Source organism: Schistocerca serialis, chromosome 4 (genome assembly GCF_023864345.2).
Source record: "Schistocerca serialis cubense isolate TAMUIC-IGC-003099 chromosome 4, iqSchSeri2.2, whole genome shotgun sequence".
Lineage (NCBI taxonomy): Eukaryota > Metazoa > Arthropoda > Insecta > Orthoptera > Acrididae > Schistocerca > Schistocerca serialis.
Window position 1 is genome coordinate 118174385 of NC_064641.1, and position 17367 is coordinate 118191751.

Below are 17367 nucleotides of genomic sequence, written 5' to 3' on the forward strand. Positions count from 1 at the left end.
CCCAACTTCAAATACAGTAGAGTTTCAAAAATGCCTCCATTGACACGTAAACAAAGGTTACACCGTCGGATCATGTTCTGTCTGACACGGGCAAAAACCCCAGGAGTATCCTGAATTGTTCCTGATGCTGCTGCTATCCGGGCAACCAAATCCTCTTATGATGCAACAGGGGTTGCGTAAACAAGGTTGCGCATCACTCCCCACACAAAAATGTCCAGAGGGGACATATCTGGGGATCGAGCAGGCCATGGTACAGGACCACCTCTGCCAATCCACGTTTCTGGGAACCGTCGGTCGAGGAATCGACTCACACGACGACTGAAATGTGCCGGCGCCCCGTCACGTTGGAACCACATTCTTTGTCTTGTAGGGAGCGGGACGTCTTCCAGCTATTCTGGCAATGCTCGGGCGAGAAAATTGTAATAGTGCCTGCCATTTAATGGCCTAGGTAGCAGATACGGCTCAATCAAACAGTCCCCAACAACACCGACCCACACATTAACGAAGAACCGCACTTGATGAGAGCTAGTAACTGTGGCATGTGGGTTATCCTCACTCCAAACATGAGAATTGTGCATGTTGAAGACTCCATCACGCCCGAACGTAGCTTCATCGGTAAACAACACAGAGCATGGAAGTGTGACTGTGAAAACTGTGCTCTGGGTGGATAATCAATTGGTTCCAGGTTGTGGACACGCTGTAAGTTAAATGGACATAACAATTGCTCACGAATGACTGTTCTTACATTCGACTGATTCGTCTCCATGTTACGTGCAATTGCACGAGTGCTGAATGAAGGATCCCGCTCCACTTGCTGTAAGACAGCTTCCTGAAATTGCAGCGTTCTTACCGTGCGACGGCGTCCCTGTCCAGGTAATCTGCTTAATGACCCGGTCTCACGCAGACTTTAGTACACAGCAGCAGCAGCAAAGGTCGTATGATGCGAGATACGGCGATTAGGATATTGTTGTTGATAAACGTGCTGTCAGCTCGTCCGTTGTGGTGCACTACGTATTACGCACCAACCATATCAGTGTACTCACTCCAGGTGTATCGCTTCATTAGTAAACAGAGACAGTGCACTACTACACCGGTGGACAGCAGTTGCCTACAACTGAAGAGCGAAATACGCCCTCTAACAACTTAAGATCGTAATACGGGCTCCACCGGTTTAAATAATCCTCATAGGAAAAATGACATTAGAGAAAAACATTTGTTTTGATGTCCCCTACAACCTCCGAGAGTTTGTCGGTTTAAATACTTTTCATCCTAACGATTAAAGGGGTAATGGAGGAGATAGCTAAGACTCATTGCGGGTCCTTACTAACTGCGAGAAGCTGTTACCGAGACGCTCATCAATCTCCAGAGGCGTATGCTGACAGTGAGGCATTGTTCATCTTGTAGATGTTTACTGACGAGAAAGTAGGTATCATTTGCTCTCACATACGTCTCAGGAAATTACCACTACGAGAAAATTTAGAGGAAGTAGAGCGAACACGAAAGATTATTGTCAGTCATTCTTCCCGCCGCACCTCTTGCGACTGGAACAGCAATTTGCGAATGTGTCAATAGTATGACGGCAAGTACCCTCCACTACACACCATAAGCTTTCTTGCGGAGTGTACGTGTAGATGTAATGTGTAGAATCGATTCCGCTGCGTTACCCGGTGCAGTAAAGGCACCAGTTCAGAAATTCGCCAGTCTGTAGGCAGGTCTCACTTTTGTGTAAAATACGCGGATCGGAGTGTGATGGTTTACGTGAGACTGGAAACTTCCAGATGCTGATACGCTTGTAGATACATCTGTCAGGGTCGCGGCAGCCGGCAGAGATAACGCGAGCGCGAAACGCCTCACGCCTGGCTGGCTTCAGTCACGCACGCACTTCGCCCGCCACAGTGATTGGCCTTGAGAGACGGGCCGACGAAGAAAACCATCCAGTAGGCGCGGGATACAGGCGCTGCCTCCAGGGGCCGACGCACGAAAGTAAAATACTGCTCACCGACTTGACGGAGAATCCTAAAAAGTTTTCTTTTTGTTATTGTTGTGGTCTTCAGTCCAAAGACTGGTTTGATGCAGCTCTCCATGCTACTCTATCCTGTGCAAGCATCTCCATCTCCGAGTAACTACTGCAATCTACATTCCTCTGAATCTGCTTAGTGTACTCATCTCTTGGTCTCCCCCTGCGATTTTTACGCGCCATGCTTCCGTCCAGTACTGAATTGGTGATACCCTGATGTCTCAGAAAGTGTCCTAACAACCGATCCCTTCTTCTAGTCAGGTTGTACCACAAACTTCTCTTCTTCCCAGTTCTGTTCAGTACCTCCTCATTAGTTACGTCATCTACCCATCTAATCTTCAGCATTCTTCTGTAGCACCACATTTCAAAAGCTTCTATTCTCTTCTTGTCTAGACTGTTTATCGTCCATGTATCACTCCCATACACGTCTATACTCGATACAAATACTTTCAGAAGGGACTTCCTGACAATTAAATCTGTACTCGATGTTAACAAATTTCTCTTCTTCGGAAATGCTTTTCTTGCCATTGCCAGTCTACATTTTATATCCTCTCCGCTTCTACCATAATCAGTTATTTTGCTTCTCAAACAGCAGAACTCATCTCATTTGGATTTGCTGCTCCTTGTGTTTACCGTTTTTGCAGTTAATATTGTAGGATCTAATTCCTCCAGTTACTCAAAACGCCGTTTTTTTTATGTTCCCAGACATGTTTTAGCACCACTGTACTATCATCAGTGGGTTTCCGCTTTATTCAATCTGCAATGTGAAAATTTTTACTAATGATTACAAAATTATGTGGATATTTAGTTTAAACAATAATTCGTTTCTTTTTGTTAATACCTTTACACTTGGTGAGTATGATTTTTCAGGACCACTTGTCTATTATTTATGACAGGTAGCTTGTCATCTGCGACCAAACGATATTGATAAGAAATTTTGTTGGGAGTTAACCTATCATATAAACGTAATTTAATTTGTCGCGATATTTCGCGTCTATATTTATTTTTACTTGTGTTTTCGTGTGGTAAGCCCTTTTATTCTCAGCACCATGGTTAGGTGTTGCGATGCACACGTAAATATAACACATATTTTCACAAATAAGGTCGTAAAAGCACTTTGCACTTCACCAAAATTCACTCCCAGAAATTTCTCCTCTCCCCCTCGCCCCCCCCCCCCCCCCCGAAAAACTTTTTAAGCTCTTACATGTGTGTTCTTCAGGCATTAGATATTATATATTGTTTACTATGGCTGGAGAATCTTCTGGATTCTGGACACAGTATAAGGGACTTAGACTACAAACTTCAACTTGCAAGTGTGCCAACATCTTACAGCTAAGAGAGCTCACTGTGCTGGACCTATTGGGTTAACGCGCAAAAGATTGCGAGTATGTCAAGAAGGTTTTGGTTTGAATGTTTTTGAAGCTGCCATATAAGTCGAAAAGCTAGTCCCCTTCTTTCACATCCCTAACTCTGCCCAAGACACATTCGCCTGGCAACCGGTTTAAATTTTTGTTGACTCGGGCGACGGCTAATCCGGTATAGATTTTTCATTGTCTTTCGAACCATGTTGCTTATGTCGTGGCAATGGATAAAGCTTCCATAAAACAGCAGGACGACGATAAATTAGACGTGTTTGTCTACCTTCTTACAAAATTTGAACAGATTCCCACAAGTTCAAAACAATGAAGTGGCGAGCGCAAAATCAGTCACAAAAACCATGTATTTTGCATGTAAAATCCGAATGAAGGTAAATTTTTAAAGTAAACTTTCAATTTTGTCGTAAGAATACATTTTTTATTTGTTTGAATCACTTTCAAACATTTTCGCGCTTTCAGTTCACGTAAGAATGAATTTTACATGCTACATTTAGCTCGACGATAAACCATCCTATCTCGAGAACGGATAAAGAGCATTCGATAAAAATCTCGTTTTTACTTTATCCGTTTACCTACCTGAGTGAAAAGCTTGAACAGATTCGTACATGTTTAAACTATACAAATGGCGCTCTTCGTAAACTTTCCAGACAACCTGTTTTTTGCATGTACACTATGTAATCAAAAGTATCCGGACACCTAGATGAAAATGACTTACAAATTCGTTGCTTCTTCCATCGGTAGCCGGCCGCGGTGGTCTCGCGGTTCTAGGCGCTCAGTCCGGAACCGCGCGACTGCTACGGTCGCAGTTTCGAATCCTGCCTCGGGCATGGATGTGTGTGATGTCCTTAGGTTGGTTAGGTTTAAGTAGTTCTAAGTTCTAGGGGACTGATGACCACAGATGTTAAGTCCCATAGTGCTCAGAGCCATTTGAACCGTTTGACCCATCCTTATCCTTGATGACAGCTTCCACTCCCGCAGGCATAAGTTCCATCAGGTGCTGGAAGGTTTCTTGGGGAACGGCAGCCCATTCTTCACGGTGTGTTGCACTGAGGACAGGTATAGATGTCAGTCGGTGAGGTCTGGCACGAAGTCGGCGTTCCAAAACAGCCCAAAGGTGTTCTATAGGATTCAGGTCAGGGCTCTGTGCAGGCCAATCCATTACAGAGATGTTATTGACGTGTAACCAAAAATATGGCTCTGAGCACTATGCGACTTAACTTCTGAGGTCATCAGTCCCCTAGAACTTAGAACTACTTTAAACCTAACTAACCTAAGGACATCACATACATCTACGCCCTAGGCAGGATTCGAACCTGCGACCGTAGCGGTCGCGCGGTTCCAGACTGTAGCGCCTAGAACCGCTCGGCCACTCCGACCGGCGACGTGTAACCACTCCACCACACGCCGTGCATTATGAACAGATGCTCGATCGTGCTGAAAGATGCAATCGCCATCCCCGAATTGCTCTTCAACAGCGGCAAGCAAGAACGTGCTTAAAACGTCAATGTAGACCTGTGCTGTGATAGTGCCACGCATAACTACAAGAGTGCAAGCCCCCTCCATAAAAAACACGACCACACTATAACACCACCGCCTCAGAATTTTACTGTTGGCATTACACATACACGCTGGCAATGACGTTCACCGGGCATTCGCCATACACACACCCTGCTATCGGATCGCTACATTGTGTACCATGATTCGTCACTCAACACAATGTTTTTCCACTCTTCAATCGTACAATATTTACGCTCCGTACACCAAGGAAGGCGTCGTTTGGCATTTACCGGCGTGATGTGTGGCTTGTGAGCATCCGCTGGATCATGAAATCCTAGTTTTTTCACCTCCCGCCTAAATGTCATAGTATTTGCAGTGGATCCTGGTGTAGTTTGGAACTCCCGTGTGACGGTCTGGATAGATGTCTGCCTATTACACATTATGACCCTCTCCAACTGTCGGCGGTCTCTGTCAGTCAACAGACGAGGTCGACTTGTACGCTTTTGTGCTGTACGTGTCCCTTCACGTTTCCACTTCACTATCACATCTGAAACAGTGGATCTAGAGATGTTTAGGAGTGTAGAAATCTCGCGTACTGACGTATGACACCAGTGACACCCAATCACATGACCTCGTTCGAAGTCTGCGAGGTCTGCGGGTGTGTGTGTGTGTGTTGGCTATAGCGTAAGTTAGTTTAAGTTAGATTGAATAGTGTGTAAGCTTAGGGACCGATGACCTAAGCAGTTTGGTCCTATAAGCTCTTACAGAAATCTACAAAATTTACAGATGATGTGGTTTCAACCAAGCCAAAGCACAGTGATCCGTTATCCACTCCCGTTTCTACACTGCACTGACACCAATGTCATCATAAACTCAAAGCACATGGCTCGCTAGTACAGAGTAAGCCGAAAAATAAGTGTCGTGTGTTCTGCATGGAGACTGATGCTATTTCTATGGCCTACAACGTTTACAGCGATTACTGGCAGCGGAGTTTCTTGCACAGAACACCTGCAATGTGGGATTTGTGTCGTTAATAATTTTCACTGGTGGAACGATCTTTGGTAATGGCGTCGTCATAAACTTACATAATCGTTATTTATGAAGTACAGAAAATGGTTGAATCGTCGTATCAGCAACGTTGCGGCAACAGCGTTTGATGGGAATCGTTGGTGACCACCTACTTGGACTGGACCATTTGTTTCTTTTTTTTTTTTTTGTCACAATGCAGTGGCGGCTCGTTGCTAATGTGCTACAATATTGCAAAAATCAACAGAAAAAAATTCACAAAAAATATATTAAGTAAGTCTCACCCAACGATGAAAAAGGGTCAATATGTAGCGGTTTTCTACAGCATAATTTATTTATAACTTTGGAGCTGAAATGATCAACGTTGGTTAGCAGATTCTTCTCAGTTCTCATGCTTAACCACACTCGGAATTCACGATTTCGATAGAACGATGAAATATTTGTGACAAGGAAAAATACGAAAGTCATTCTTGATCATGGAATCTAATACAAACGTGAAGAAGGAAAAAAATATTTGGGTACAAAAAGATTCAAATACTTACTTCAATCCGGTAAGTCGACATCTCTAACGACATGGCTGTGCCGAAAACACACAACATCTGAAAATATTATTATTTATGTTTGGAGATCCTGAAGGTTTCTACTGATGACGCATCATTAACCGACATTTATCCTAGGAAATGGTTCCAAAGAAGACGTGTTTGCGATAAGTCTTCAATGCGCCAAAAACGGCATTCGTAATATAAATATGCACATGGGTCGGATACGGCGCTTTCCGATTGGCCTTTCAGTTCTGACTTTCCATTGTTCGCTTGGTAGGAGCTCGGACGGTATGGTTGGGATATTGCTAGACCTCAAGTTATTTTTGTGCTGCTGCGAGGATTATAGCACAGTTACTGCCTGCAGAAATGATGTCACTTCAATGCATGAACAGTTGCACACAGGCAGCTACTCTTCCTTGAGTGGACCATGTTGTTGTTGTTGCTGTGGTCTTCAGTCCTGAGAATGGTTTGATGCAGCTCTCCATGCTACTCTATTCTGTGCAAGCTGCTTCATCTTCAAGTATGTACTGCAGCCAACATCCTTCTGAATCTGCTTAGTGTATTCATCTCTTGGTCTCCCTCTACGATTTTTACCCTCCACGCTGCCCTCCAGTACTAAATTGGTGATCCCCTGATGCCTCAGAACATGTCCTACCAACCGATCCCTTCTTCTAGTCAAGTTGTGCCACAAACTTCTCTTCTCCCCAATCCTAGTCAACACTTCCTCATTAGTTATGTGATCTACCCATCTAATGTTCAGCATTCTTCTGTAGCACCACATTTTGAAAGCTTCTATTCTCTTCTTGTCCAAAATATTAATCGTCCATGTTTCACTTCCATACATGGCTACGCTCCATACAAATACTTTCAGAAACGACTTCCTGACACTTAAATCCATACTCGATGTTAACAAATTTCTCTACTTCAGAAACGCTTTCCTTGCCATTGCCAGTCTACATTTTATATCCTCTCTACTTCGACCATCATCAGTTATTTTGCTCCCCAAATAGCACAACTCCTTTACTACTATAAGTGTCTCATTTCCTAATCTAATTCCCTCAGCATCACCGGAGTTAAGTCGACTACATTCCATTATCCTCGTTTTGCTTTTGTTGATGTTCATCTTATATCCTCCTTTCAAGACACTGTCAATTACGTTCAACTGCCATTGCGTTCAACTGCTCTTCCAAGTCCTTTGCTGTCTCTGGCAGAATTGCAATGTCATCGGCGAACCTCAAAGTTTTTATTTCTTCTCCATGGACTTTAATACCTACTCCGAAGTTTTCTTTTGTTTCCTTTACTGCTTGCTCAATATACAGGTTGTGGACCATAGTGTGGCTAAAATCATTTCAACTCTCGACACAGCAGTTTCCAGTTATAGTGGAGAGAGCGCTAGAAAACATGCTTTCGTCCATTTTGTTTGCATACCAGCATGCATTCAAAGAAAAATAGCGCAATTACAGTGCAATTTCGAGCTCGCATTCGGAGATAAATGGCATAATTTTAGTGCTATATTTACAGTGTGCTGTAGCACATTAGCACATGATCAGTGGTCACACTGACACGCAGGCATAAAGGGCAGGTGTATATGGTATTCCTCCTGAACACTCTGCCTCCTTTGGTGGAGAATGTACCTTTAGGAATTCACAGATAACATTGATGATGCACGATAGACCACAAGCCTACTTCGGAACATCCTTCATCAACCCCTCATCAACATCTTCCCCAGGAAGAGTTCCTTGTTCATGGCCCCTCGGTCACTGGACATACACCCCTCGAATTTTACATGTGAGGGATGCGAACAGTGTTGTGTGTGCTGAACCAGTTCTGATGTGAAAGTACTAGAAATCTTTAACATCATGCAGCGCGTCAGCAACCGTATATGTATAGAAAATAAACAATTTTTTTCAGCCTTCAGTTGCAAGGTAAATTTTTACTCGTTTACCTAGGTTTCGATTCCATTAATGGAATCTTCTTCAGAACAAAAATTAAATTATTTTAAGAGCCAAACACTGGCCATGTCACAGATTAAAAATTAAAACAATAAAGACGCATATTCATAAGATTATGTCTGTCAAGATTAAAACCATTAAGGCGAACGTAGACGGAGCACATGTGGTCCTTATTTCTGGCCGGCGTAGCTCCGTCTACGTTCGCCTTAATGGTTTTAATCTCGACAGACATAATCTTATGATTATACGTCTTTATTGTTTTAATTTTTAATCTGTGACATGGCCAGTGTTTGGCTCTTAAAATAATATAATTTTTGTTCTGAAGAAGATTCCATTAATGGAATCGAAACCTAGGTAAACGAGTAAAAAATTACCTTGCAACTGAAGGCTGAAAAAAATTGTTTATTTTCTAAAGTACTAGAACTGTGTGTCTTTATTGTTGTCTGTGCTGCTAACTGGCTGCAACCTACAGCGTCCAAAAGAATGAGGCAATGCACGATGCGACTTGTGAATGCTTGCATTGCAACTCACTTTGACGATCTATTGTAACTTAGAAGAAACTAATACTATGTAATACATAATGTACATTGAAGAGCCAAAGAAACTGGACAACTGCCTAATATCGTGTAGGGCACCCGCGAGCTCGCAGAATTGCCGCAACACGACGTGGCATGGACTTGACTAATGTCGGAAGTAGTGCTGCAGGGAACTGACACACTGAATCCTGCGGGGCTGTCCATAAATCCGTAAGATTACGATGGGGTAGAGATCTCTTCTGAATGGCGCATTGCAAGCCATTCCAAATATTCTCAATAATGTTCATGTTTAGGGAGTTTGGTGGCCAGTGGAAGTATTTAAACGCATAAGAGTGTTCCTGAAGCCACGCTGTACCAATTCTGGACGAGGGAGGAGGGGGGGAGGGTCGCATTGTCCTGATGGACATTGCCCATGTCCATTGGAATGCACAATGGAAATGAATAGATGCAGATGATCAGAAATGATGCTTACGTACGTGTCACCTGTCAGAGTCATATCTAGATGCATCAGGGGTCCCATATAGCTCCAACTTCACACGCCCCAGATAATTACAAAGCCTCCACCAGCTTGAACAGAAGCCTGCTGACATACAGGGTCCATGGATTGATGAAGTTGTCTCCATACTCGTGCAAGTGCATCCGTTTGATACAATTTGAAACGAGACTCGTTCGACCAGGCAACATGTTTCCGGTCAACAACAGTCCAATGTCTGTGCTGCCAACTGGCTGCAACCTGGAGCGTCCAAAAGAGTGAGGCAATCCAGGCCTGCTGACAGGCCCAGGCGACGCATAAAGCTTTGTGTCGTACATCAAGGTTACACGAGTGAGCCTTCGGCTCTGAAAGCCCAGTCGACCGCTGTGGCGCAGCGGATCTGGGCGCTTCAGTCCAGAGCCGCACTGCTGATATGGCCGCAGGTTCGACTCGTGCCTCGGGCATGGATGTGTGTGATGTCTTTAGGTTAGTTACGTTTAAGTAGTTCTAAGTCTAGGGGACTAATGACCTCAGATGTTAAGTCCCATAGTGCTTAGAGTCATTTGAACCATCTGAAAGCCCGTATCGATGATGTTTCGTTGAATGGTTCGCACGCTGACACATTTTTGTGCCCCTGTTACGACTGCCACAGACGGCCCCTGCCAGGCAGACTACACTCAAGACACCCCTGTGTACAATATAACATACACAAGCACTTGCAGGCGGAACCAAGAGGAAAACAATTCTTCAAAACAAACAGAACTTGCTAGAGACTAATGCGAACCTTTTTCTGCAGAGGTCGCCTCACAGATACAGGGAAAGTTGGAGTACTCCGCCAGCCTTCGCCGGCTTTATAAGGCCAGTGCAGCAGCAGTACAGCCAGTTCATCACCGAGCTAGGACCAGCTCTGACAGACCTCACCAACGCTCTTGATGAATGGTTGTCTACAAGTTATTTGTTTTTGTGTATATAGTGATTGTTCGAGAAGTGTATTGCGGTTTCAATAAACGACATAATACTGAGTGTTCTACAATACTGAGCCGGCCGAAGTGGCCGTGCGGTTAAAGGCGCTGCAGTCTGGAACCGCAAGACCGCTACGGTCGCAGGTTCGAATCCTGCCTCGGGCATGGATGTTTGTGATGTCCTTAGGTTAGTTAGGTTTAACTAGTTCTAAGTTCTAGGGGACTAATGACCTCAGCAGTTGAATCCCATAGTGCTCAGAGCCATTTGAACCATTTTCTACAATACTGAGTATTCTTCAGCTCCAGTATTGAAATTTGCGGTAATTTGCGGAATGGTTGCACTTCTGTCATGTTGAACGATTCTATTCAGTAGTCGTTGGTCCCGTTCTTGCAGGATCTTTTTCCAGCCGCAGCAATACCGGAGATTTGATCTTTTACCAGACTCTTGATATTCACGGTGCACTCGTGGTCGTATGGGAAAACCCCACTTCATCGCAACCTTGGAGATGCTGTGTCCCATCGCTCGTGCACCGACTATAATACCACGTTCAAACTCAGTTAGATCTTGATAGCCTGCCACTGAATCAACAGTAACCGATGTAACAACTGCACCAGACACTTGTTGTTTTATATAGGCATTGGCGACCTCAGCACCGTATTCTACCTGTTTACATATCTCTGTATTTGGATACGCATGCCTATCCGAGTTACTTTGGCGCTTCAGTGTAGAAAGTCAATTTCTCTTAGGGTGAAGTGTAACTCAGTAAGAGCTCTGCTTTCAAGCTACTGACCTATTCACGTAGGAACCACCAGCTTCCCAAAATAAGACAGCCGGTGCCTCTAGTGTACACGCTTGCATCCTCCTCGCGCAGGTGACATAGACGTGCAGGGGGGCAAGAACTGGTCGGTGCGCGTCTTCAACTGGGTGCTGGTACGGCGCAACCCGGCGACTGGCCAGGTGGAGGTGAAGCTGCAGGTCCCGGGACTCTTCTCCTCCCCTGCTGGCGGCAGCGGCGACTACGATGACGACGTCGACGTCGACGCGAGCGACAGCGGACGCGAAGCGAGATCGACGCGCCTCGAAGAAGGTAAGTAGCTGACGATCTGGACTGAGCTGCCAAGGTCGGAATTTTATAATTGGAGGCTATTGTCAGAAACTTCACAGGACACTAAACCAACATATCCACCACTGAACCCTAGCACGCCACAACAACAGTCTGACTTCATACAAAGGACGCTCTCGCTGCGATATGACTTTCAAAAAACTCCTTATGCTGCTAGCTATGTCAAGCGGTTATGTATTGTTGTGGTCTTCAGTCCGAAGACTGGTTTGATCGCAGTTCTCCATAATAGTCTATACTTTCCAAACCTCTTCATCTTTGCATAATGAATGAAGCCCCTTCTATTTCAACTTGCCTTCTACAGTCAAGCATTTGTCCACCTCTACACTTTTTAGTCCCCACCCCTCCTTCCATTAAAAATTGATAATACCTTGTTACTTCAGCAAGAATCCTACCAACGATTCTATTCTTTTAGTCAACTTATGCAATAATTCCTTTTTTCCCCTACGCGATTCTACTATAGCAAATTATTTCAAAAGTTTATATTCTCTTCGGCTACAGAAAAGAGAAGGGAGATGAGAGAGAAGTGGCTATCTGACAGGGAGAATGAGCAGAAAAGGGAACATTTTATCAACATCAGAAGGAAGACAAAGCGAATCCTAGGAACAGAGAAGAGAATATATCTAACCAGTTTGCTAGAACAAGTTGAGGCACAGAGCCAAAACAAGAACTCAAGGCAATTCTTCCAGTACATAAAAAATCAGAAACGTGGATGTCAGGGCCCAACTTTTTTCATTAGAGATAAGAACGGCAACTTGATAAATGACAAGGAAGGAATTGTGGAAAGATGGAAAGGATACTTCTCAAAACTGTTGAATCGCCCAGACCAAGATGAGATATTACCTGCAAACACTACGGAGGGAAGGAAAGATGAAGAAGAATGGGAAGTTAGTGAAGAAGACGTGAAAATCGCAATCAAAGGACTCAGAAACAACAAAGCCCCAGGGGAGGACGGAATAACATCAGAATTAATCAACGAGGGAGGTGAGAGCTTACACTCAGAGATATATAAACTGATCCAGTTGATATGGGAGAAGGAGACACTGCCAGAAGAATGGAAAATAGCTATAATATGCCCAATATACAAGAAGGGAAGCAAAATAGAATGCCGTAACTACAGAGGAATCAGCTTGTTGAATGGAACGTATAAGGTGCTATCCATCATTATCCTCAGAAAATTGCAACCATTCATAGAGAACAACATACAGGAGTACCAAGCTGGCTTTCGACCAAACCCTTCGACAATAGATCAAATTTTCACACTAAGACAATTATTTGAAAAACATTGGGAATATGATAAAGATATCTACAGCGTGTTCGTCAATCTTCAACGTACATACGACAGCATCCATAGGAATAGCCTATACAATGCAATGCGGGACTTCAGAATCCATGAGAAGCTAGTGAGAATGGTGCAAGCTTGTATGGCAGGGTCAAAGGCAGCAGTACGTTTCTGAGGAGCCACATCTCAAACATTCGAGATTGAGACAGCCTCAGACAAGGGGATGTTCTCTCACGTGTTCTGTTGAATGTCACCTTAGAGAAAATAATAAAAGAGTGTAGGCAGCAGGAGTGGACTGGAGTAGAGATGGACGGTAACTTCAATTGTCTCGTATATGCAGATGACATAGTGCTATTAAGTGAATCAAAGCACGAGTTGAGAGAAATGTACCAGAAAATGGACAATAATGCACAGAAGGTAGGAGTCAAAGTGAATCGAGACAAAACAGAGTTCATGCAATTAGGAAGAAGACAAGATCAGGTAGAATTTCTTGAGATAGATGGCAAGAGGTTCAAGAGAGTAGACCAGTTCAAATACTTGGGATCTTGGTTTACTACGGACAACAACATAAAAATGGACATCAAGGAAATAATAGAAGTGGGAACGAAACGCATGCATTCCCTCAGAGAGACGCTTGGCTCCAAATCGATCGGAGTGAACACTAAGATGAAAATCTACAACACAATGATACGCCCAGCAGTAATGTACGGTTCAGAAACACGGTGCATGACTAAGCGAGAAAGGGAAAAATTATTAATATTTGAAAGAAGAGTAATGAGGAAGATAAGGGGACCAGTTTTAGATAACGGAGAATGGAGGAGGAGGAAAAACGAGGAAATCTACCTTCTGATGCGACAACCAACTATCCTACAGAAGATAAAGAGCAAAAGAATACAATGGGTGGGCCATGTAGCCCGTATGCCAGATGGAAGACAGGCGAAAATGGCACTAGCGGGGAAACCAAACACCAAACGCCCCATTGGACTACCAAGGTAGCGCTGGATGGACGACCTGGCGAAGGACCTAGCAGCCCTGGGAATTGAAGACACCTGGAAGAACCGGGCACAAAACAGGAAGGAATGGAGGCAGTTTGTCGAAGCAGCGCGTGGTCTGCAGGGCCTGGGATCGCTGAATATCGATCTATCTATATTCTCTTCTTGTCTGAAAGAGTATCCTCCTTGTTTTACTTCCACGGAAGGCTAAACTCCAGATAAATACCTTTAGAAAAGAATTTCCAACACTTAAAGTAAAGTGGCTTAAGCTGTTAACAAATTCTTCTACTTCGCAAGTGCTTTTCTTGCTATAGCCTCTCTCCACTGTATATCCTCTCTACTTCAGCCACCATCAGCTATTTTGCTGCCCAGATAGCAAAATTCATCTACTACTTTCAGGGTCTCATTCCCTAATTTAATTCCCTCAGTATCACCTGATTTAATTCGAATACATTTCATTATTCTTGTTTTGCGTTTGTTGATGTTCATCTTATATACTCTTTTCAAGACACTGCCCATTCCGTTCAACTGCCTTTCCTAGTTCTTTGCTGTGTCTGACAGAACTACAATGTCAGCGGTAAACATCAATACTTTTATTTCTTATTCCTGAACTTTAATTCTTACTTCAAAATTTTCTTTTGTTTCCGTTATCGCTTGCTTAATGTGCAGACTGAATAACAGTGAGAATATGCTACAATCTTGTCTCACTTCCTTCTCAACTCCTGCTTTCGTTTCGTGTCCTTTTACTCTTATAACTGCAGTCTGGTTTCTGTACAAGTTTCAAATAACCTTTTACTACCTTCAGAATTTCTAAGATCTTATTCCACTCAACAGTGTCAAAAGTTTTTTCCTAAATTTACAAATGCTGTAAACATAGGGTTGCCTTCCTTCAGCACGTAGTCCAAAGTAAGTCGTGGCGTTAGTATTGCCACGCATGTTGCTGAACTTTACCAAATTTTCTATTCTTCTGTGAATTATTATTGTCAGTATTTTGTAACCACCACTTACGAAACCGATGGTTCAGTAGTATTCACGCCTGTAGGTACCTCACTTCTTTGAAATTCGAATTCGTACATTCGTCTTGAAGTCGGAGGGTATTTCGCCTGTCTCATGCATTTTGCAGCGAACCAGGTGTAACAGTTCCGTCGTGACTGATTTCCACGAGGATCTCAATAATTCCGAGAGAATGTCGCCCACTTCGGATGTACGCCAGGCACCTTGTTTCGAGTTAGGTTTTTCACTGCTCTGTCAAATTCTTCTCGCAGTATAATCTCTCCCATCTCTTCTTCGCCTACTCTCTCTTCTCTTTCTATAAGACTGTCCTAAAGTTTGTTTCCCTTATATACACCCTCTATATCTTCGTTACACCTTCCTCTTCTTTTCTTAGTACTGGCTTGCCACCTGAGCTCTTGATATTCATACAGCTGCATCTATGTTCTCCAAAAGCCTCGTAATTTACCTACAGGCGCCATGGTGGTGCTACAGAAAATGCTGAAGATTAGATGGGTATATCACGTAACTAATGAGGAAGTACTGAACAGAACTTGGGGAGAAAACAAATTTGTGGTACGACTTGACTACAAGAAGGGCTCTGTTGATAGGACACATTCTGAGACATCATGAAATCACCAGTTTAGTGTGGAGGGAAGTCCGGAGCTAAAAACAGAAGATGGAGACCAAGAGATTAGTACAATAAGGAGATTCAGGTGGATGTAGGTTGCAGTAGTTACTCGGAGATGAAGAGGATCGCAGAGGATAGAGTAGCATGGAGATCTGCAAAACCAGCCTTTGCACTGAAGACAGGAACAACAACATAGGCGCCATTTATCTTTCTTCTAGTTACGAATGTTTCTGCAGCTTTTCATTTGCCATGTAACCTTTTTTCCTTAGCTATTTTGCATTTTCTATCACATTTATTTTTTTGACGTCTGCGTTACTTTTTGCATGTTTCATTTGCTGCATTTTTATATTTTCGTCTTTCATCAATTAATTTCAGTATTTTATATGATATCCTGAGGATTTATATTAGGTCTGTGTTTTTACCAATGTGATCCTCTACTGCCTTCACTCTTTTATCTGTCAAAGCTACCTGTACGTGTTCTGCTGTACTCCTTTCCCCCATTTCAGCCCAACTGTGGATAATGACATTTTTATTTCCTATTTTTATGCAGTTTCTCCGTTTCAGTCTACAGTTAATAAATAATAAATAATTATGAGAGATCACATCTGACCTGTAAATACCTTAAAGTTTAAAATGTGGTTTCTAAAACTCTTTCTTACCGTTATACAGTGTGTGGTAACAAAGACGCACCACCCCATACATAAATATATCGATGTCGTGTTTTTACGAAATTTGAGCTGGGAATATGACAAATTTCCTGACGTTCACAGTAACTTTTTATGACAGCGACTTTGGTTGTTGTTGTTTCTTTAATGGAACTATATATTTTTTTCTGTGGTATTTGAAAGAAGCTTCTAAGAAAACTTCATCAACATATGTGTGGGACTTGATAAAATAGTGTCAAGATAACAGCGCCGGAAACCTCTGCCCGGCTGCCAGGAGAAGAGGTTCCACATACGTTTGCCCTAATGTGCGAAATGTAAGCAAAGCACGTAACTCTTGTACGGATCGTGTGTTTATTATCTGTTGCAAAAATGATGCACGTTGAATTTCATCTGGAGTTAACGGCAGGACAGACCCGGGTCATAAGGAAATTCAATCCTTCGGAGATCGTCGGTATCTCCTAACAGACCTCTTCTCTTACTTTTCGCCACAGATAAAAATATAGAAGTGTCAAGTTTGATGAGTGTGCAGACCATTTTCGTTTCCTGAACGACCATTATAATGCTCTCCATATATCCTCTTGAGAGGGTCTGTCATTACACCTACATCTACGAGTACATCTACACATTGCAAACGACTGTGAATTGCATAGCAGAGGGTACGTCCCGTTGTACCAGTTATGAGGGTGTCTTCCCGTTCCATTCACGTATGGAGCAAGACAAGAACGATTCTTCCAATGCCTCTGAGCATACTGCAATTATTCTAAGCATGTGCTCGGGATCCCTATGTTAGCGATACGTAGGGGGCTGTAGAGTACTCGTAGAGTCATCACTTAAACCCGGTTCAAAAGGTTCAAATGGCTCTGAGCACTATGGGACTTAACTTCTGAGGTCATTAGTCCCCTAGACTTAGAACTGCTGAAACCTAACCAACCTAAGCACATCACACACATCCATACCCGACGCAGGATTCGAACCTGCGACCGCAGCAGCAGCGCGGTTCCAGACTGAAGCGCCTAGAACCGCTCCGCCACAGCTTAAACCTGGTTCTTGAAACTTTATTAGTAGACGTTCTTGGGATAATTTGTCTCTAGGTTCAAGAGTCTGCCAGTTCAGTTTCTTCAGCATCTCTGTAACAGTTTCCCACGGATCAAACAAGCCTGTGACCATTCGCGCAGCCCTTCTCTGTATACGTTTAGTATCCCCTGTGTGGGTCCCACACACTTGAGCAATATTGTAGAATGGATCGCACAAGTGATTTCTAAGCAATCTCCTTTGTAGAATGATTGCACTTCCCCAGTAATAAAAC

The 17367-nt window shown here is 43.4% G+C and overlaps 1 protein-coding gene across 1 annotated transcript in view; it reads left to right on the top strand.

Annotated features, from left to right (window-relative positions):
- Positions 1–17367, top strand: part of LOC126473780 (uncharacterized) — a 226480-nt gene that overhangs the window by 153728 nt on the left and 55385 nt on the right. The window contains exon 4 of the mRNA XM_050101047.1: positions 11253–11468. Coding sequence (XP_049957004.1) covers positions 11253–11468 — 216 coding nt within the window. The remainder of the gene's footprint in view (positions 1–11252; positions 11469–17367) is intronic.